Consider the following 22,598-nt stretch of genomic DNA (forward strand, 5'->3'; position numbering starts at 1 on the left):
GTGTTGCACCAAGCAGTGGATATGATTCGTGAATGTATAGTATGGTCCCAGCCAATCAAATCCAAGAATTGAAGTCTAGTCCTATCATGTCTAATCTTGATCACGAAATGGGGCCTTGTTAGGAGAAACACTTTGTAAAACGAGGATAATACTATTTTGTTATTCAGGTTAATCATTGTATGCTATGTATGATAATTTTTTCAGATGGCAGTTTGTGATTAGTTGAAGATAGCAAACAGTGCTCTCTCCATTTCATACAAGTTTTTCTAGAAAGCCCTCATAAAGTCAGAACTAGATATTTAAAGAAATCAAAAGGATTTGTACTTTTATTATTTTGGAAAACAAAGGAAGAAAAGCTGCTGTTTTTTTTTGAATTGTTTGCAAATTACAACCATGTCATCTTATAGTCATCAATCTTAATCTGAGACCTAGTTGGATGAGCATAAGAAAAGACAAAATTGTCCCATATGATTGTTGTGAATGACAAATCATCCCGCCAACTGAAGGTAACCGTCGTACCAACTTCCCTCCGCCGGATTAAAGGCCATGTTACGCACAACTGTCATCCACGATTCTCTTTGTGTAATTATTCATCAAAACGACGGCGTAACATTCCAAGCAAAACCAACCATCACATTCCTAAGCGAGGCCCCACAAGGTTAAATGCCCACATGCAGTCAACAGATCGGACGGCAGCTGAGTGATCAGTTTGAAGACTTGACCCCGCCTTTGAACACAGAAACAAAGACGAGGTCGTTATCTCATCCTCCAGCCTCGTTCAAATTCACACAATTTTTAGTGTTTTAGGACTCTCTCTCTTTCTCTACAACCTCCAACATTGTTGTTAACGTTGATCCAACAAATCTTAACCGTCCGCGGCGCCAACCCCATTTTATAATTCAAAACTTTGATTACAATTGGCATTTGGCAGCAAGAAGAAAATTTTGGCACTGCCACTGGGGGTTTCAATTCCCCATTTCAAATTTTCCTGCGAAGCACTCTCACATTTTGTTGCTTAAAAAATTCGAAAGTCTTCTTTTTTTAAGGGTAAAACAGAGACCAAGTTGCTGACACGTCTTTTCCCACTTTTGTTTTTTCAATTCTGATTCATTGCCTCATTGTAACTATACCTCACTGCTTTGAATTCAATTCACTACTTTTGCTCTTTTTCTTTTTCCTGTTTGTGATAAGGTTATGCTTCTCTTCTTTCTTTTTGGGTTGTGAATTGTGGTCTTATATATCCTGCATCACTTTCTGTGTGTTCACTTCTGTTGTACATGTCTGGTTTTTGTGTTTGAAACTTGACAACCGTACGTGTAGGTTTCTGGGTTTATTCATTATGGCTTGGAGGAATCTGGGATCCCTTTGTTCTTTTTGGAATTTCCGGAGTATCTTTCAGGTTGGTAAATTGAAAATACTTTTTGCTTTTTTGGTTTATGTTTGTTTATTGCATTGGGCTAGCAACTACCAAATTATAATTTGAATTTACACTGTCATCACTCTCATGCCCCTTTTGGCAGATTTTCACTTTATTGAGTTTTGGTTATTATTATTTTTAAAATTATTAACAAGTTTTACTCTTTTGGAATTATGTTCTGCAAAGAAGGGAAAAGAATAAAAAAAGAAAGCATTTGGAACTGGAAGTTGTACACTTCTTTGCAGTTGCTCTTTTTCTTCATCTGTGGATGTAGTTTTAGAAATATCGTTCTCCAAATCAATATTGCCTCTTTGCCAAGGCATCTTTATTGAGAAGTGTTTGTAGTGGACCAAATGAAGTCATCAGTTTGTTTGTTCTAGCAGAGCAGAACCACAGAAATTGAACTGGGAACTCACACAATCAAATCTCATGGAGCTGCACTTGCAAAGAATCACATGCATGATTGGCTTATACTGCTGCTTCTTGCAGTTATAGAGGTCATCTTGTTCATCATTCAACCCTTCCACCGTTTTGTGGGAAAGGATATGATGACAGACCTTAAATATCCCATGAAAGGGAACACAGTGCCTGTGTGGGCTGTCCCTGTAAGTTTTCCCCTTCTTCTTTTAGTCCTACTTCCATTTTCGAAGAAAGAACTTCTGCTTTAAGATCCTATGCCAGTCATTTTACAATGATAATTTTTTCTTATTTTCTGTCTGAGCATTGTTTCATTTAGTTGTATGTATATTTGATAGCTGCGAGTATATAGTGCTATGGTTAATGAGATTGATTCTTCTATTGATGCTCAGATGTATGCAGTTTTGTTGCCTATTGCCGTTTTCGTTTTGTTCTATGCACGTAGGAAAGATGTCTATGATCTGCACCACAGCACTCTAGGTAATCCAATTGCTTTTTTGTCTTTCCTTTAATTTTTATTCAACTTGAAACCCTTTTATTTACTAATGTCTCTATGCATTAATTTGGTTATATATCTATCTACTAGAGCAGGCCTCTTATTTGCTGTGCTGATTACTGGGGTTGTCACGGATGCAATTAAAAATGCGGTTGGCCGGCCTCGACCAGATTTCTTTTGGCGTTGCTTTCCTGATGGAAAAGATGTATGTTCCATTGGTTCCAAATCCTTGTTAGCCTTAAATCCGGGAGTTCATTTTCTTTAGATAAATCCACATTAGACTGGGGTTTTGGCATCAACTTTTTCTGTTTCTTTGCCTGTTGACTAATGCTACTAATTGACATTTCAAGAGATCTAAAGTAAAGGAGGTTAGAGTTTTGGCCACCTAATCGTATGTTAGGAAGCTGTTGTGTGATGTGGGCACAAACATAACACTCAAAAAATTTCATTTATATATGGGAATATGAGTTGCGTTGATTTTGATCTTTATCTATTTTTCACTACTGGTAGGTTTATGATCAGTGGGGAGGTGTACTGTGCCATGGTAAGGATAGTGACATAAAGGAAGGACATAAGAGTTTCCCAAGTGGTCATGCTTCATGTAAGAAATGCTTCCTGCACCATTATACACTGTTTCATTCAATTCGGATCCTTTTACTTCTACAAAAGGCAGCCTATAATAAATCCATTAATCTGATACAGTTTAGCATTGCTCTGCAGGGTCCTTTGCAGGTTTAGGCTTTCTCTCATTGTACTTATGTGGAAAGATTAAAGCATTTGATCGGAAAGGGCACGTGGCAAAATTGTGCATTGTCTTCCTTCCTCTACTTGCTGCATCTCTTGTTGGCATTTCTAGAGTAGATGACTATTGGCATCATTGGCAGGACGTGTTTGCCGGAGGCCTTTTAGGTCTGTTCATTCGCGATCTCTTTTCTCTAATACTTTAATTGTAAGAATGTTAGAGCTTTATACATGGTTCATATTTTGCAGGACTTGTTGTGGCTGCATTTTGTTACCGGCAATTCTTCCCTTCCCCTTTTAATGATGAAGGTTGCATAATTTTTCCTCCTTGCATTTCTTTTAGAACTGAATTAGATAGTTCAGTTTTCCTAAATATTCTTTTGAATTCAGGATGGGGTCCTTATGCATATTTCAAAGCATTGGAGGAGACGCGGAGCAATACACATGCGGCCAGTCCTGTGAATGCACTTAGTGTGCAGGTGATGGGGGCTCAGAATGTGAATGAACGACGTAGGCAAAATGGGGATCCATTTGCAGCATTATCCGCAGACCGCTATACAAGCATTAGGCTGGATGAAATAGAATCAGGGGCGAAGTGATATTTTTTGTACATGTTGTTGCTTTGTTTAGGTCCGCGTGTTGCTTGCTTGGAATATGTAGATACCAGTTGAAAGACAACAAACAGTGTAGACTAGAAGTTAGTTTTAGCACCATATACAGAGCTTAGTTTGATATTGATAGTTCTGTGAATCCATTCATGCATGCTTTATATTTCTTGGAACCACAGAATGAAGCCACACTTGCACAATGCCTGGTTGTGTTGTTCTGGTTGGCCTGACAATACTTCCTTGGATCAAACTATGCAATTTTTTATTATGAAGAACGATACAATGTCACGTAATGTAGGAAATGAAAGTATAAAGAATAGAGTATAGTACGGTATCTGGGAAGTGATCTGTAGTCTCTACGGTACTGAGTACCGCCTGTTTGAGTTAGCTACTACTGGGATAGGCAAATTATTAGTAACAGTGATGGAAGAAAACATCAGCTGTAAGCTTGTAATAATTATATTAATAATAAGACATGCTAATCAGCTAATCCTTGGACCTTTGACCCCATGATAGTTAAAGTTTAGTTGGCATGCCCTGATTAGGTCTCCATTATTCAACGTTATAGTTGCTTTCTGAGCTGTTCACCCACTGCCAATTAAACATTTCCATATGAACATGGACCGATCCAATTTCTTGGTTTCTTCCATCCATTTATTTATTAAATACCAACAATTATGAGGCTCCAAATTGCCACTAGCTTGTCTTGTAATTTGATTTAAGTTTTAATCTAATCTTGTTTATCTTCTAATCCACAAATGGTCTGTTGCCACCTAACTCCGTTCCTTTACCTGTGTAAAATAGTAAAGGTAAAGTACAAAGATGATTGAACAAGAAAAGAATATGGATTTTGGAGATGGATAGATATATAAAGAGATTGTTGACAAAGACTTGGCAAAAAATATTAGGGACAATTTAAATATTCAGGGGTCGTTTGGCACGGCGGACTGTCATGGACTGGACTAAATCCTAGGACTGTCTCGGATTAGCTCGGATTGGCCTAAGCTGGACTAAGTACTGACCTATGTTTGGTGCTGCGTCGGACTAAGAAACTGGATTGTAAAAATAGTGAAGACCTATGTTTGGTACTGTGTCGGACTAAAAAATAATTATTTTAATATTTAAAATTAATAATTTTTAAATAATTAATGTAATTTATTTTGTTATTATAATTACCAAATTGACATGTACATTTCTTTCCTCCAAACCAAAGGCTTTTTATTTGTTGTTAAAATTATAAATTCCACCAATTTTATGCATGATTTAATCTTTATTTGTATGCAAACAAAAAGAATTTAATTAATTGAATCTTTACCATGTGATATTATGTTATTATACCAAAATATGTTGGCTGAGGATAAAATAGATAACTCAGAAAATTGTGACAAAAATATAGGCAAACATTCTTTATATCTTGCATTTAACCTGGTAAACTAGAATTAGGATTTAAACAAGAGTTGCATCCGAAACTCTATGACTAAGACATTTCTGAAAACTACATATTAGAGCATAGTATTACCAAATCAATCCTCAGCAAAATTTGGTGATAAAAAACAAACAGGGAGCTTCCCTTTCTCATTAAAAGGGCAAAAGTTTCCAAAGTCCTCTAGAGATAAATATAAAATGGGAAATCATATCTCTCTGAACTTGGAAAAGTAAAACTAAAAACACCAAATGAACATAGTAGAAAGATGACGCATCTTCCCCACTAATAGATATGTAAGTCTACAACTATCCAAGAAACCAATAATGATCAACAATTGAATTTTTCTCATACAAGCAATCTCACAACTAAACTAGTACCACAATTTCAAGCAAATTTTGTCATTGGTTCATTGCTGGGTATAGGTAGCATAATCACGTTTTCCAAATTTCACCTTTGCCTACAAGTATACTTACATATAACACTGGACAATTGAAATTGCTAAAACAAGAATAGTAAGCTACAGGTTTTCTGTTTCCTTGGCCACCTTCAAATGAAGCTCTAAATTCCCAGAACATGAACCTCATTCTTCTCACAAGGCATCACGATAGGCAATCCATCAAGTAATGGCATCAGCAACAGAAGATATCCCTAGTTCCACGCTAGTTATCTTATAGTGCTGAAAATTACGAGAGCTGATGATCACTAACTAGACAAAATCAGAACAAAACTAATTGCCGTTAGAAAAGTGATCAAGAGTGTAGTTAGAAAAGTGATCAAGAGTGTACCTTTTGTATTTGGGCTTGGTCTAATCTACCTCCCAACTCCTCCAAGTCAATCTCTTTTCCATTGATAGTTTCTCTACTGCTCTTTGTTGATAGTTTCTCTACTGCTTTTTGTTCAATCTAGTATTCAACAAAAATTATTAAAGTCAAAATGGCTAACATTTTCTGATATCCTGAAGCAATGCAATGCTTGATCTACTACAACTTTCAAAATGATCTTACCTCATCAGAAGAAGAATTAAAATAAGTGGCAAGCACATAAGTTGAGCTTTCAGAGATGCCACATCTTTTCAACGATTCTGTGATCTAGTCACGTTCAAAGCTAAGAGTTACATATTTGCAGCACGAGAAAAATAAGCAACAGGCCACAAAACATATTAGTTAATAGGTGGAAAATTACATGCTTGGATCCTGAATAATTGTAAACAAGCTCATAATGAAGCAGCTCCCTGCAACATAATGACTTTAAAACATAAGACAGATATATCACACATAAGTTTTGTTCCACTTCAATTGAAGTAGATGGGTTCATTCTTACTTATGTTTAAAATTAAAACATCTTTAAACTACAAATTCAATAATTTTCTTTTTATCTTTTGGAACTGAAAATTAGATTAACAAGCGATGGAAATCCAGTTTGCAGTCAGAGCTATGTTAAGTACAGAAGCAATCATCGGTTCTCAAAAATTAATACATTGGAAGAAGAAAAAAAAAAACTTGTTCCTACCAGGGGTCTTGACAACCTGCCTATTCCTCTTCTTGACACCAGACTTGGAGACCTTGAGACTCCTGTGACCAACACTTACCCTGGCAAGAGCTGCTTTCTTCAAATCGGGTCTATAGAAATTGTCCGCCACCTGGAACAATTTACAATTAAAAAATAATTCAGCTAGTGCTGATGTGAAAATTGTAGGAAACTAAATGCAACTTTGTGCTCTACCATGAGAAAACAAGATGAATGACAAAAATCCATATGCTTGACACGAGAGGGCTTAAAAGAAACATACTATTCCAGATCATTCAGAACAATTTCAAACCATTAATTCTGTTATGATCGCATGATTTGTGAAGAGAGAGAGTTTATGATAACAATAACCAGAGCTTTGACAATAACCAGAGCTATACCCAGACTTTGACAGCAACCAGAGCTTTGACAATAACCAAAGCAAAACCACACAAACAGCTATACCCAAACTTTCACTACCTGGGTCAAGATTCATGCCAAAAGTCTACTCTACTTCTGAATTTCTAGGTTTTCTGAAATACCCAATTGCAAATTAATTGCCAATTAACATCATGTATATATATGTCACTACAGATTCTATGAAAATTAGAGAAGAGAAGAAGAAAATAACAGAGAAAAGGAAGGAGAGATTCTCAGAGCACAGTCAAAATTGTTGAGGAGATTTGCAAATATCAAAGAGATGGAAGAAGGAATAAAAGAGGTGTCCAAAGGGAAAGACCAGAAAAACTTACCTGCGTCAAGATTCGAAGAAGATGAGTCGATGTTGAACGAAGGAGAGGTGGAGTCGCAAAGATGGAGTCGCGAACTGGAGAGAGGCGTGTTCAATATAGCGAAGGCTTATTTTGCGAACCCATTTTGAGCTTCTCTGTATAAGGAGAACGAGTGAGGCGTTTTTTTTACTGTTGGGCTCTACTATCCCATTTAAGTTAGTCCTCTTGCTAACCAAACATGGGCTTCAGGTCCAATATAGCACAGTCCCTTTTAGTGAGCCATACCAAACATGCCCTCAAGGGACAATTTAAGCACCGAAAAGAGCTCATATTCACTTGAAAAACACATTGCTTTTTGCACGTTTCAATCCCATTTGGGTTGCGAGAGAGTCAAAGGAGTTTTATTGCCTCCCTCTGGCTAGTGGCCTACGACCAATCTTTCATCTTTTTTAAATTCTGTTTGTATGTTTTGTTTTGTGCATCACACAACCCTTTTAAAGGGCAAAGAGCAAATTATAAAAAGAGTTTTTCTATTTAAATTTCATATTTTTTTTTGTTCACTCAAATACTTAAATTATTAAACTTTAATTTTTATTATTATGTAAAAAGACAAAAAAGGTCATCAAACTAAGTACTTAACCCTAATACATTTATACACACACCCTACTATTCTTCATATTAAGTTTTAAAAAAACACAAACTCTTTTACACCCTATTACCAGATTACTTTCTCTTTCAATCCAAAAAACCTACTATACTTTCATCTTCTCTTCACAAACACTAATCTCAATTTTGAATATCCATAATCTAATAAAGCCACAATATAGTTCACATGTACGAAGAAAAAGAAACTTGAGTAAAGGACGATGAGCATGATCAACAACCTAAACAAAGAATAAATAAATATGTCAATGAAGTGTCCATTAGCAGAATTTAACCTTTTAAAACATTTATGTTACTAGACTTTTTTTATGTCACTGCAGTGTCCATTACCATTAAGACAATTACAGCCATACGAGGGGATGCCATAACAACAAACTTGGAAAAAAAAATTGTGAAATTTTGGGAAGGAAATGGATTTTCTTAAAAATTATGAAATTTTGAATTAGAAGTTTGGGTGAACAAAGAGAAGTACGGGATTTAAATAGAAAAACTATTTTAAAAAGTCTCAAGCAACCAAAAAGAAATAAAGTTTTATAAAAATTTCAAGTTAGATCAAGTGGCGAGGGAGGGTGAATACTTACAAAAAGAATGCCTTAGCTCAAAATGGAAATTGAAAAAGAAAAGATTTATCAAGAAATTAAATCCCATGTTAAAAAAATGTTAACATACGGTATATTAATAGAAGTTTGAAGGTTAATATTGTAAACTGAGTATCCTTCTCGGGTATAGTATATCTAGTACGTGGGTTAAGGACTGGGCCTATACCTGATCCCCGGGGTGAAGTCATTTCCGTGGTAGATCCCAGTTGAACCTCCTCTGATGGTTAAGTCAAAAATAGTAGAAAAGTTGGAGAGAATTGATGTTGGGTTTTCAAGGTGAGAATATTTATTACCTTTATTCAGAGATAGATGATGGGTATTTATAGGGGGAGAAGGAGAGACAAAGATACTGAAGAAGATATTTTCCTCTCCCCTTCCTCTGATGTGAGTTACATTAAATGCCCCGCTTCTGATCGCCATGCTTCTCTGACTGGGATTAGGTGGCGAAGTGATATGTGGCATGGGATGGGAGGTGCATTAACTGATCTCTTTCCATCGCCAGGCTATTGATCAGATTAATGGAGTGATTTATTCGATGCCCATCATCAATGTACTTCTAGCCCTACGACACCATCGTAGTCGGATCGGTATTTTGGGTGCCCGGGCTCCACTCACCTTCTTTCTTGTCAAGTTCCAACTGGGAGGCTCTCTACCGATCTCCGGGGTTATCGAGTCTGATCGGGTCGATGTATATGTAACCCAGCCCACCTACGGCTACGCGGTCTCCTGCAATTGGTTCGGGTCATAGCAACAGTATAGGCCATTAACAAATATTTTAGAAACCGCGTCATTTTTCTTTTTGCCGGTAATACAAGAAGCTTTTGTGGAAGCCTGGATATTTTCATTTGAATCCCAACTAATTTGTAGTAGATTGAGATTTTAATGAATTGCAAATTATGAGGCTAAATTCACGCCTAAGCATGCTATTATTAGTTTTTTGTTTTGTTTTTTGTTTTCTGATAAATAAGAAGTAATTTACAATGAATTGTACATTACTTTTGATCGCTTTGAAATTTAGATTTATGTCACCATCCGCCGTCCCCAGCCAGCAATCAGCAAAGCAAACAAGCCGCGTTTTGTCTCTTTTAGTGAGAGACAAAATATAAAACCCCAAATAAATTCCAAATTTTTTTCTTCATTTCTTCTTCCTACTCTTCTGTATCTCTACTGTAGGGAGTCGGTGATCCACTGCACTGCACCCAAACCAAATTGACGACTCCGTTGTTATTTTTTCCGCTTCACGCGGCTTTCCATTTCAGCCCCTCTGTTTCGCTCTTCTTCACCAAAATCCACTCTCCTGCCACCTTAAAATCGAACCCAAAACCTGCCCGCTCTCTCTCTCTCTCTCTCTCAGAGACTCACTCGATCATACGAAATTTACACGTATGTCTCTCTCTCTTTTAGTTTTGTAAATTTTTATGCACAATGTATGCTTTCGTTAAGAATTGTTCATTTTGTTTTTTTTACTCTGCATGTATGGAATTCGATGTTTATGTATGTGCATCTTATTGTAGTTTATTTTTTCTTTCGTTTTCTGCGTTTTCCCCTAATGTTGGGTTTAAGCCTACGTTTAAATTAAGGAAAATAAAAGAAATTGGAAAAACTCAAATCGACCAAGCCGAAATGTTGAGTTACATTATATTTGTGCGAGCGTTTCTTTTCCCTCTTCTTCACCTCTGCATAAATTTTATTGTTTTATTCATTTCTATGTCGTATCAATATATTCTTGTGCGGATGAACCTGAGGCCATGAGATTGAGTTTTCCCTTGATTTGAGTTGCCAAGTGAGATTAAGAGTACATGTTTCAGTGAGTGGGCACAGTTACAGGATATCTACATAAATTTGTACACTTTTCTAATTTGTTACTGTAATGTTGCCGACTCCCCCTTTCCCTCTTTTTGTTGTCGTTATTTTGAGTGTTTTTATGCTCCAATTTCCAGCATCATTTCCATCAACTTACAGTGGTTTTATTCTTTCCTTTTCCAGTTAGTCAAAAAATGCCAGAAATTCAGTTGGGTTCTCACACTGTAAGATCTCATGGAGTAAAGGTATTGAGGATTCATATGCATGACTGGCTGATTCTACTGGTTCTTGCGGCGATAGATCTGGGTTTGAACTTGATAGAACCTTTTCACCGCTTTGTTGGAGAGGACATGATGACAGACCTGAAATACCCATTGAAAGACAATACAGTTCCCTTCTGGGGTGTTCCGGTACGTTTTGGTTTTGAGAAAACAATGTCATGCTGAGAAAATTTGCAGAAATCTGAACATTGCATGAGTCTCACTTTTGTATAGATGAGGCAAAAACTTTACTTTTCACTTCTAACAGATAATTGCAGTACTGTTGCCACTTGCTGTCATTCTTGTTTACTACTTCATCCGAAAGGATGTCTATGATCTGCACCACGCCATTTTAGGTAATTTTCTCCCTTTTTTGTTTGTTATTTTTCGTGATTGTTGCATTGGTGAATGGTGTTTGCATGTCGTAGTCTTTCAATAACAATTCCATTGCTCATTCAGGCCTTCTATTTTCCATCTTTATAACCGCTGTTTTAACTGATGCAATCAAAGATGGTGTTGGTCGACCTCGTCCAGACTTCTTTTGGCGTTGTTTCCCTGATGGCAAAGGGGTAGGCCTTCCAGTGCATAGAATTCTTATATATTTTGATCTTTTCTTGACATAAACTTGGCATTTTTCAGTTCTTGGTCATGCTTGCTTATACATACATTGACATACAATTGATCCATGTCCAGATGTTTGATCCAATCACAAAGAATGTCATGTGTACTGGAAGCAAGAGTGTCATTAAGGAAGGACACAAAAGCTTCCCCAGCGGGCATACTTCATGTAAGCAGTTTGATATTTCTGGAAAACTGTACATCAAAGGATTAGAGATTAGGGATGTGCTTAATGTCCTCTAAGGGAGAGTTGTATGCTGACTATCTAGTTTCTTTAGTTTATCTGCATATGTTTGACTTTGTATTGTTTTCTCATTTGCACTTTATCTTGATTTATCTGTAAAACCAGAAATTAGCCCAAACGTAAATCTGGTTGTCAACATGCAGGGTCCTTTGCAGGTCTTGGTTTCATTGCATGGTATCTATCAGGGAAAGTTAGGGTGTTTGATCGTAGAGGACATGTTGCAAAGCTCTGTATTGTCTTTCTACCATTACTTCTTGCGGCAATGGTAGCAGTTTCTCGAGTTGATGACTATTGGCATCATTGGCAAGATGTTTTTGCTGGCGGGCTTATAGGTACCTTGTCAGCTTATGGCATCATTGGCATGATTTTTTGAGAAAAACAAAAATGTTTGTCAAGTTTTTCATTCTTTCTTTTATATATATATATTGTGCAGGAATCACCATTGCTTCATTTTGTTACCTGCAATTCTTTCCACCTCCGTATGACACAGACGGTATGTACCTAAGAGTTCCTTTCTTAATGTTATCACTATGTAGCTTCCCTTTCGTTTTGTGTAACTCTGTGTTTTCATAGCTAAGGTTTTCTATTTCTACGTAGTCCGTGAGTGTTTTTTTTTTTTTTTCTTTCAATGAAACTAAGTTTTTCTGTGCATTTTAATAGTCCACGGGCATTGTTCTCAAGATTGTTTTCTGTTTATGTTGGATGGGCAGGTTGGGGACCTCATGCGTACTTTCAGATGCTGGCAGAGTCTCAAAATCGCGATGAGGCCTTGTCTCCCAATGCCAATAGTCTCAGTGTGCAGCAAACAGAGCTTGAGAGTATATACATCCAGTCTCAGCATGGTGTTGAAACATCACGAGGCTATAGTGGAGACACAAACCCCATTCTGAATGGGCGGGAAAGTGGGAGACACTTGAGTGTAGGCTGACTGTAGAGAAGAATAGAGTTAGTGATCAGGTGTTCATATTTTAGGATCGACGCCGTGTGAATTTCATACACAGATCTCAGAATGCAGATGAAATTTGGACCATCCTTTTTTTCTTGAGTTCGATTAATTGATTTATTTTGTAGGTGTTTTGAGGAGTTCATATTACATTGCTTCTGTTCCCTTTTCTTTTATACTGGTATATGGCTGGCTATGATCTTATATTTTGAAGTGACATGTATTATGTATAGCTATGTTTGAATGATATTATTCTTTTCTAGAAGCAGCCACGTTCAAAATTAAATGAAATTAAACAATCCTCAGGGTTCAGACAAAGGAGAAGAAACCGAAGACAGAACAGAACCCAGGATTTCCTTCATCCACACTCCCTGGTGCCTACCAGCCGCTTTCACATTTCACACTTCCAGAATTTAGGGTTGGTCAATAAGCAAACCTCAGGGTCCTACAGCTGGCCCCGGGCCAACAAGGTGACACACGTGTGCACGTCCAGAAGAATGGTGGCGGTGGCCCAATGCCTGGTTGAATGGACAGGCCATCTTCTGAAAAAGACCCTGAATGAAGGAAGAATCTTCCCATTTCGATTTGTTAAGAAAAAAGTTTGATTTAAAAATAGGTATATAATTTTTTGACCCCCCTTTTCTTTACTTATACTCCCTTTTACTTTTTAGTCAATTTTGTTCTTTTTCTTTTCTATTTTACCTTTATCCTACATTAATTTCTTTTTTACTTCAATTTTATATTAGTTTTTTTTCTTTAGACTTAATTTTCCAACTTGCACTTCATTTTCAGTAATTTTTTTTTTCCATTAATCAAGTAAGAAATTAAATTTTTTTCCCCCTTTAATACTGAAAATGGAGTGTAAGTTGGAAAATTAAGCATAAAGAAAAAGAAATAATATAAAAGTGAAAAAAAAAGGAAATTAATGTAGAGTAAGGATAGAATAGGAAAGAGAAAGAACAAACTGATCAAAAAATAATAAAAGCAAAAGGGAGTGTAAGTGGAGAAATCAACTCCCTAAAAATAAAGAGTGCTGCTAAACGAACCCTAAAATTAACTGAGTACACCTTATGATCTAAGTACACCATAATATTTAAATTAAAATATAAAATTAACTAAGTTTACCTTATTTAACTACCAAAAATACCCCAATTACATCCTAATACACCATTATAAAAACTTAAAACAACTATGTATATATATATTGAAGAATCGGGCATCAGTGATACAGTGATATGCTTGATCACAAGGTTAGACTATCCAATGTTTATTTAGTACCTTCAATTAAATGGTATCTATTGATCTTGGCTCCACCTTTACATTATTATTTTTAATCATATTACTTGTTTGATGCCAGATCAATTCAAGCTCCAGATTTAAAGTTGAGAACAAGCATAAACATGTTCATTTGGCGGCCAAGGATTTTTATACAGTGTGAAGTGGAGTAACTGGGAATCACACTGTAGTGTTGCCCTTAAATTTGCAGCGTTGTTGGCCTTGGTTGGCTGAAACCTCATTCAAATTCAGAATCAAATGCAAATGGTTGGTTGGAACCTTTTTTTGTATGCGGAGTCACAAGTCTAGGACTCATATTTTTTCTTCTATTTGAAAAGTTTTCAGAAGAAATATCATCATTGTCATTAATTCTACAATTCTATATGAATCAGACAGACATTGTGATGGTTGTCTTATAGTACAAGATCCATTCTTAACTTACCCATCTCTGGACACATTTGTTAATCTAGCTTGGCTTTATGGTTGGTCCCTCCCTAATCATTCATTTTTTATATTATTGAGGTTAACAAACAAACCCAAAACAAAGTTCAATTTGGTTGAATATGGTGGGTAGGGTGTACTTATTAAAATTACATTTGTTTCACAATTCAGTATATCCTTTTTGGTCATTTTATATTAGGGTAAATTAGTAATTCAAGAAATAGTTTGGTAGTAGGATGTACTTAGTTAATTTTAAGGTTCGTTTAGCAGCACTCAAAATAAAACAACAGAAAAAAAAGGACAACAAGATAACAAGTACTTTTAAACTAGAATTCACAAAACTCTGCAACTGTCTATCATCAAGCACCTTAAGAATGGAAAATACTCCCCTTGTATCATGTAAGTAGGACAAGTTCACGCATTTCTATCAATATAGTAATGTAACATGTGTGCCTAAGTTTTCGTTTTTATGAATTATTTTTGTATATGTGTCAAACTTTAATTTGCAAGAAAGAAGAGTATCTCCTTATAGGGGAAAAGATAAGCTGTATCCCTTAAGAATTATTGCGACAGAATTGATGTTTTTTATTTTGCCTTGCACGTGGCAGCTGAAGAATATTGAATAATATGAACTATGAATTAATTTCTTCTGCATAGTATGAACTATGAATGGCATTTAGATTTGGATAGATAGCACAAAAAGTTGGTTTGGTGATGGACTAATGATCACCTAATTTCCCAGCACTTAAGCACCTTTTTGTTGGTATGTACGGAAGAGTCCTATTCAAGTCAGAGTTGGAGCATTAGACCCTAAATTATGGATTTGGACTTATTAATCAATTTAAGCATAATAATATACCATGAATTGGATTTAGTAAAAGCGTACTTAATCAAACTTATTATTCAATTTGCTACAACATTCGCCTCTTTGCCTGGTCAGACAGACAATATTGACCAACTACAATTGAAAACTCACTCGTCTCACATATTCAATGCCACCCCCATTTTGACCTAGCACCATTTCCTCTCCTCCTATATAAACCCCCCTTACCTCCTCTCTTCTCACACTTGTCTCAATACTCAAAACATCTTTTCTTAATTTGAAGCCATTTCTTGACCTAATAAAAAAGAAAGATGGAGATTGCTCCCGTTGCATACTACGACAACTTGAAGAGGTACTGGAGAAGGAGAAGGTACCAGAGGCTCAATGGAGACACCAAGAAGAAGATGAGGGTCACAAGGCTTGGCGGAGCCAAAACTACCAGAAGGATTTGGAAGCTCAGAAGCGCCATGCCAAAGCTCAGGCTGATGAAGTTTGTCTCCCCACTTAAGCTCTTGACAAAGTTCCACGATGCTTACGTTGACATGATGTATTGGATGGCCGGCAACGCTGCGAGTGTCGGAAGGGTTTCGGGGAAGAAGGTTGCGAAAGCTCAAGACCAGATTTCAATTGCTTCTTGTGGGGAGGAAGTTGATGGTAGATTGGTTTTGGAAATATACAAGAGATTGGCTGCTTCTCGCCAATTATTGATTGATTATTGAAGCAAAATCAGCTTCTTCAAATATTTGTGTAATCAAATTCTTTTATAATTTTATTTCCATTGATTTATCAGATTGGCTCTAGCTAGCGCTGTTTCTTCATTCCCTGAAGTAGTAGCTCACGGGGCATGTTGTTGTAACTACAAAGTTTGGAACTGTACAAATTTTGTACTCATGGGATGGGATCCTTTCGAGTACTGAAGTCAATAAGTTGTTGAAATTTTTCGTATGCCACTATAATTTTTATGTTTTCATAATTTAATTACATGTTTGGAGATAATTTTGTGATTAAAGTCAATATTAAGGGATTGACAAAAAAAAGTCAATATTAAGGTATTGACCCAAAAAAGTCAATATTAAGGTATGTAAACAAGCCTCCTCCCCTCCTATATGTATAAACCATCCAGAAGAAAATCTTTGACTATGCGGTTTGCCCGTGCGAGTCAAAAAACATGTACAAAGCGAATGCATGCAGACGCAGTTTAAAGATGTGATGGTCAGAATTTGTGGTCGATAAGAAGTGGGACCTTCTGAGACAAAAAATAAAATTTGGCCCATACGCCTAAGGCCCGTGATGTAGTGTCTCTTTTGGCCCAAGGGAGAGGAGCTCCAACAACAGGACCAAATTATGAATTTTCCAACAGTAACCGTCACACTTAAACGGAATGTTCGATTAAGATTATTTTGTATAGAGTATAAAGACATGTGTTGTACTGAGGTTTCTTTGAGTCTATTTAGATTTATGATGATCCTAAAGAATATAGGAAAGCCGTGCAGGCTGCACCACTGCACCAGCACAAGGCCAAACAAAACCAAGGAAAGGATCCTCCTGGTCCAGCAAAGATATAAACCCTACGCTAGTATTTGTTCTTGGTATATGGAAATGTGTTGCGTATTTGTTTATGTTTTATACGTTTTTTTGTTTGTTTTTGTGATAGCATATTATACCATGGATTGGATTTCGTATAAGAATACTTGATCAAACTTAATTATTCAAGGGTAATGATTTCCCCACTCCAATTTTATCCACTTACACTCCTTTTCTTAGTTATAAAATGGAGTGTAAGTGGATAAAATTGGAATGGGGAAATCACCACTCTTATTCAATCATTAAAAGACTAGCCTTAAATTTGAAGTCAAACAGACAATATTGACCAAGTACACTTCAAAACTCACTAATCTCTCACATATCCTCTGATATTCTCATTCCCGGAATAAACCATAAGACCAAGCCTTCATTCATTGGGCACCCATTTTGACTTCCCACCCAAATTCTTCTCCTCCTCCTATATATATACCCTCTCTCACTTCTTCTCTTCACACACTTCTCTCAATCAAAACTCAAAAACACAGTAATAGTAGAAATCAATTGAAATGGAGATTGTTCCGACTACGCACTACGACAACTTGAAGAGGTATTGGAGAAGGAGAAAGTACCAAAGGCTGAATGGTGACACCAAGAAGAAGATGAGAGTCACAAGGCTTGGCGGAGCCAATGGCACCAAAACTACCAGACGGGTTTGGAAGCTCAGAAGCGCCATACCAAAGCTCAGACTGATGAAGTTTCTCTCCCCAATTAAGCTCTTGGCAAAGTTCCACGATGCTTACGTTGACATGATGTATCGGATTGCCGGCAACGCTGCGAGTGTAGGAAGGGTTTCGGGGAAGAAGGTTGCGAAAGCTCAAGACCAGATTTCAATTGCTTCTTGTGGGGAGGAAGTTGATGGTAGATTGGTTTTGGAGATTTACAAGAGATTGGCTGCTTCTCGCCAATTATTGATTGAGAATTGAAGCACAAGCAACTTCAAATAATTGTGTGACAATATATATGCAGTTTCAATTTCAGTGTTACCATAGTTAATCACTTGATGCTGTAGCTACAAAGTTTGGAATTGTAAAAATTTTGTACTCATGTGATATATATTTTCAACTTCTTTTAAGTGATTGAAATTTTTGGTATGTGCCTACCTATGATTTTTATATTTTCAGAATTAAATTCCATGCTAGGAGATAACTTTCAGATTAAAATCAATATCATGAATGATCGATCCATTTTCTGAAATTTCAGCGCAAAGTGAACGCATTGAGTGATCGTTGTGATTGGAGAGAGACAGGGTAACTAACAATTATAGAGACGAATACCAAAATTAAGAAAAGTAGGTGCGTGTGCGGACTTCAATCAGATCAATTTATGACAAGTAAAAGGTCCTGAAAAGCAATGTGTCTCTGATGTGCCCACCTCCCACCCACCAATAATTTTGGCGTGGGTTTAAGCTTTATGCAGCTGTTTGACTGTTAGCTAGCTATTTCTTAAAACACACAGCTTCACTTTCAGTTTCAGAGGCGAATTAGTTCTGAAATTCATCACCCCCAAAAAAATCTAAGTCTTTCAATCTGAAACTGATCAGAAGGCAACCCCAACAAGGACATATAACATGGAAGAAGAACAAGGCTAACACTCGCTTGAAGCAGCTGGGTTACAAGCAAGAACTCAGTCGTAACCTCTCGTGTGAAACCTTTACCCTATCCATCCATCCATGAATATTTACCTTCTGGTTAATTTGTGAAAGCACTTTTGACTTTTCTGGCACTTTTTCCACTTCACAATTGTGGAAACCTAATTAAATCAAAATCCTAGGTCAAATAATTCCTTCTATTTGAGGATTATTTAACATAATTGGGAATTCTTCAATTTAATTGGGGATTACCCAATTAAATAGAATATTACCTAATTGGGTCGAGAATTGATTTGATTCCTACCACAATTCCGAATTAAATGAGGAGTTACCTAATTAAATTAGGAATTGAATTGATACCTACCACAATTAAGGATTTGATTTACCATAATAAATCAAATCCCTAATTAATCAAATCAATTCCAAATTGGGGAGGAATAATTCCTTTCCATCTACGGAATTATTCCTCTGAAACTCTATCCTCTGAGACCACTATAAAAAGATGGCCACACACAAAAGTTAAAGTACGCCTAAATTCCTTCAGAAATTATTTCTCAAAAATCCTAGCCACCTCCTCTCTTTCTCTCTCTCACACAAGGCTCCGGCCACCACACACGGCTCCGGCCACCCGGTTTTCCTTGAATTACCCTACCTAACTTATGCATCGGAGGGCCTTTGGCCAACACCCCCGGGGTGTTGTCCTTTTACTCCGATCTGTTTTGCAGGGAGAAAGAGAGGCAGAGAAGATGAAGGAATCTTGGGCGAATATTCTCGTGGGGAAATTTGATCCCACAAATTGGTGCTTTCATTGAGAGCGCGAGATATATTCAAAGTGTGCTCCAAATCCATCTTTTACACATTTTTTCAAACAACTATGGTTGATACAAGACGTACGAAGAGTAACGCCACCACGATGGGCCCATCTCATGGTTTCGTGGTGGAAACCTCAATGCAACCGCACAGAATCGTGGCTGCCAACGCCTTGCAGTTGTCCTCTAGTGCTTTGCAGCCGCCTTCAGCTGCCGGAATTGCAGAACAGCCGCCACATGACCTTGGGACCTTCACAACCTTTCAGTTGCCAGCGCCGATTACCGGAGCTGCTCTGCCTCGCTGTCCTGCCATCGGAGCACAGCAGCAGCCACACCACTCAACTACCGAATTTGCTGCGCAGCCCTATGGCTACTCCAACGTCGTCCAAGTCTTGGAGCAGATCCATTCTCTCCCTCCTCTGTAATCACACTTGACATATGCACCTGTGTACGCGTCTAATGGAGCCCTAGCCCATATATCGTTGGGCCCGATGCACAACACTCTACTTGACCCGCGCAGTCAGGTAGACCTCAACTCACGGGTCAATCAACTCACACAAAAGGTAGATTATCAGAACAACCTGATCGGCCAGCTACTCAGGCAGATAAACTTGAATCAAGGCCCAAACCTTGGACCTAGTGACGAGGAGAGGAGGGCACACTAGCACGCCGGCGAGCAGTTCGAGAGGTCCCAGGCTGGTCAGACAAGGGCAAACCGGCAAAGGAGAGATCGAGATCGAGCAGATGAGATGCAGGCAGTCGCGAGCCGTAATTCTAAGCCGTTCGAGGCTAGGACCAAGGACCAATGTGCTCAAGAGGCTAGGCCTACAATCTAATGTCCACGCCCGCTTGGGCCCACAAGGAGCTCGAGTTCGTGAGCAGTCGCGTGACGAGAGCAACGACCGACGCCCACCAACCCGCTCGAGGGCCAACACTAGGCAGCAAGTTGTAGAAGAATCCTCACAAGCTCAATCTCCTAATTTGCACTACTGGCAGGGCACAGAAGGGGATCGACCCTTGGGAACCGAGGAAGGAGTTAGCCAGTCACGCTCGAGACACCAAAGATGTCGACCTGAGCGACCCTCCTTGCGGGCAGAAGATGATGATCGACGCCCACCAACCTTCTCGAGGACCAACACGCGGAGACAAGATGTAGAGGAATCCTTACAAGCTCAATCCCCTAATCTACCCCACGGGCAGAACACCAAAGGGGATCAACCCTTGGGAACTGAGGAAGAAGTTAGCCAGTCGCGCTCGAGGCACCGAAGACGCCGGCCCGAGACTTTAGTCCTGCGAGCAGAGGACGTCGAGAAGCTAGTAAATGACCGACTCCAAGCTCTCCAACTTAAAGGAAGCACGGAGGAGGCCCTGCACAAGAAAATTGATCGAGTTGACTGCTTGCCCTTTACTGACAAAGTGGAACGAGCTCCTCCACCGAAGCGGTTCACAACGCCATCCATCACTCCATTCAAGGGAGACTCTGCCCCTGAGAGCCATTTGAGGCACTTCAAGAGCGCCATGATCCTGTACAAGGCAGACGATGCCCTAATGTGCAAAGTGTTCTCGATGACCCTGCGAGGAGCAGCTCAAGACTGGTTCCACACTCTACCGTCCGCGTCGATAGGAAACTTCAAGGAGTTGGCCCTCATCTTCACAAAGGAGTACACCTCCTACAAGACGGTCAGAAAGCATGCGGACCATCTATTCAACCTGCGCAAGAAGCCAGATGAGTCTCTACGAGACTACCTAAGACGGTTCAAGGCTGAAAAGGCTAACATCATAGGATGCAATGACCAAGTTGCATCCTCAGCTTTCAAGAAGGGCTTGCCAACCGAGCACGAGCTATACCGGGAGCTGACCATAACACCAAGTCAAACCTTGGCAGAAGTGTTCGCGACGGCAGAACGCTACGCACTTTGGGACGATGATCGAATCGCCGCAAAGAAAGCCAGCAAGCACGTTGATCACCCGACGAAGCAGGCAAGCCAAAAGAGCAACCAGTTCGAGCAAAGAGCCCGAGATAAGCGCAGATCGCGGCCCCGAGAGGGAAGCTCAGAAATAGGGACCTTTACTGAGTTCGCTATCCCAATTCATCAGATCCTGGCTCAAGTGAAGGACAAGTCGTGGGTGAGGAGACAGCCACCCATGAAGGAAGACCCCTCTAAAAGGGACATCAGTAAATACTGCGCATTCCACGCGGAGCACGGACATTACACCAACAACTGCAACGCTTGGAAAAGGCATCTTGAGGAGCTGGTCAGAGAAGGTCATTGCACAGAATTCGTAGCAAAGAAGGCCATCCAACAGATCGAGGATCGTGATGCGGCTGCCAAGGAGCCTCCCCAAAAGGTCATTCGAATCAACACCATTCTAGCTGACTCCCGGGAGTCCGGGCTGACCACCAAGGAGCGCAAGAGGAAGATCGCGCAGGCGACTTATGTCTCCCAAGTCACAACAGGAGTACCAGTCATGGTGGATACACCCATCATTGGTTTCCAGAAGAAGGACTTGATCGGGCTTGACCTACCGCATAATGACGCGCTAGTCATCTGCATTCAGATTGAACAAGCTGTGATCGAGCGAATTCATGTGGATGAGGGCAGCGCCGCTAACATCCTGCAACTATCTGTCATCCAATAGATGGGATTGGAACCCAAGATTAGCAAACTTGCCAGGTCGCTTACCGGCTTCAATGGGGCCACATCAATCACTGTTGGAACGATCGACCTTGACGTCCACTCACCCCTAGTGCTCTGCTCGCAAACCTTCATGGTCATCAACGAGATCTCCCCCTACAATGGAATCTTGGGCCGACCGTGGATCAGCAAGATCGAGGCCATCACATCTGCTCTGCACCAGAAGATTCGGTATCCCATCCCTGGAGGCGGAATCGGGCAGATCAATAGTGACCAAGCCATGGCAAGAAGATGCACAGCCCAAGTGCTCAAGAAGAGCAAGCAGTTGCAGTTCACACCAGTAATGCAAGCTGCTAACGAGGCACGAAGCGCTCCCAGCAAACAAGCAAGCTCGAATGACAAGGGAGCTGTTACCCCACAATAGCAATTAATGAGCCAGGACCAAGACGAGGGAATTCTCCCGGAAGACTCCCCTTAAAAGGGTTGGAAGCCTGAGGATGCATCGAGTTAGTACCCCCTGATCTTGGCCAGCCAGACAAAGAAGCGCAGATCAGCTCACGCCAAAATCCAAGCAAGAAGGATCGAGATGATGGAATCCGCCCGGAAGGCTCCCTTGAGGAAGGTTGGAAGCCTGAGGAAGACGTTGAGTTAGTACCCTTCGATCCTAACCAGCCAGACAAAGGAGCGCAGATCGGCTAGCGCCAGAATCCAAACAAGAAGGATCGAGAGGAGGGAATCCGTCCGGAAGGATCCCTTGAAAAAGGTTAGAAGTCTGAGAAAGACGTTGAGTTAGTACCCCTCGATCCTAACCAGCCAGACAAAAAAGCGCAGATCGGCTCGCGCCTAAGCCCAGACGAGAATGTGGAGCTGACCACCTATGTTCGCGTGGTCACCACCTCAAAAACCTCGCCGAGGCATTCAGCCTGCTCTGCCAATACCGCATGAAGCTGAATCTAAGTAAATGCACGTT

At 39.3% G+C, this 22,598-nt stretch overlaps 5 protein-coding genes and 1 pseudogene across 12 annotated transcripts; 5 read left to right on the forward strand and 1 right to left on the reverse strand.

Moving 5' to 3' along the window:
* Positions 1–690: 690 nt before the first annotated feature.
* Positions 691–3,879, forward strand: LOC117616092 (lipid phosphate phosphatase 2-like). Of its 7 annotated transcripts, none has more exons than XM_034345301.1 (9): positions 691–752; positions 1,321–1,399; positions 1,798–2,022; positions 2,227–2,314; positions 2,426–2,535; positions 2,841–2,931; positions 3,051–3,239; positions 3,321–3,380; positions 3,462–3,879. In XM_034345301.1, the coding sequence occupies exons 2-9, from the start codon at positions 1,340–1,342 to the stop codon at positions 3,668–3,670; spliced, it is 1,032 nt and encodes a 343-aa protein (XP_034201192.1). In that variant the 5' UTR covers positions 691–752; positions 1,321–1,339; the 3' UTR covers positions 3,671–3,879. The 7 variants fall into 7 exon arrangements, with proteins under 7 accessions (XP_034201192.1, XP_034201196.1, XP_034201190.1 ...); XM_034345305.1 differs by having other exon boundaries at positions 734–752; positions 1,801–2,022; XM_034345299.1 differs by lacking the exon at positions 691–752 and adding an exon at positions 793–1,191.
* Positions 3,880–5,429: 1,550 nt separating this feature from the next.
* LOC117617506 lies at positions 5,430–7,691 on the reverse strand (annotated as a pseudogene).
* Positions 7,692–9,643: 1,952 nt separating this feature from the next.
* Positions 9,644–12,737, forward strand: LOC117635667 (lipid phosphate phosphatase 2-like). 2 transcript variants are annotated; one of them, XM_034370005.1, is made up of 8 exons: positions 9,644–9,987; positions 10,591–10,817; positions 10,936–11,023; positions 11,127–11,236; positions 11,361–11,454; positions 11,673–11,861; positions 11,963–12,022; positions 12,240–12,737. In XM_034370005.1, exons 2-8 carry the CDS (start codon positions 10,602–10,604, stop codon positions 12,455–12,457), a joined length of 975 nt encoding a protein of 324 aa, XP_034225896.1. In that variant the 5' UTR covers positions 9,644–9,987; positions 10,591–10,601; the 3' UTR covers positions 12,458–12,737. The 2 variants fall into 2 exon arrangements, with proteins under 2 accessions (XP_034225896.1, XP_034225901.1); XM_034370010.1 differs by having other exon boundaries at positions 11,178–11,236.
* Positions 12,738–15,322: 2,585 nt separating this feature from the next.
* Positions 15,323–15,730, forward strand: LOC117617512. The gene has a single exon (XM_034346915.1). The coding sequence runs from the start codon at positions 15,323–15,325 to the stop codon at positions 15,728–15,730; it is 408 nt and encodes a 135-aa protein (XP_034202806.1).
* A 1,108-nt stretch (positions 15,731–16,838) lies between these two features.
* LOC117635680 lies at positions 16,839–17,677 on the forward strand. The gene has a single exon (XM_034370023.1). It carries the CDS (start codon positions 17,102–17,104, stop codon positions 17,516–17,518), a length of 417 nt encoding a protein of 138 aa, XP_034225914.1. The 5' UTR covers positions 16,839–17,101; the 3' UTR covers positions 17,519–17,677.
* A 2,059-nt stretch (positions 17,678–19,736) lies between these two features.
* Positions 19,737–21,632, forward strand: LOC117617518. The gene has a single exon (XM_034346925.1). It carries the CDS (start codon positions 19,737–19,739, stop codon positions 21,630–21,632), a length of 1,896 nt encoding a protein of 631 aa, XP_034202816.1.
* Positions 21,633–22,598: the final 966 nt, after the last annotated feature.

Source organism: Prunus dulcis, chromosome 1 (assembly GCF_902201215.1).
Source record: "Prunus dulcis chromosome 1, ALMONDv2, whole genome shotgun sequence".
NCBI lineage: Eukaryota > Viridiplantae > Streptophyta > Magnoliopsida > Rosales > Rosaceae > Prunus > Prunus dulcis.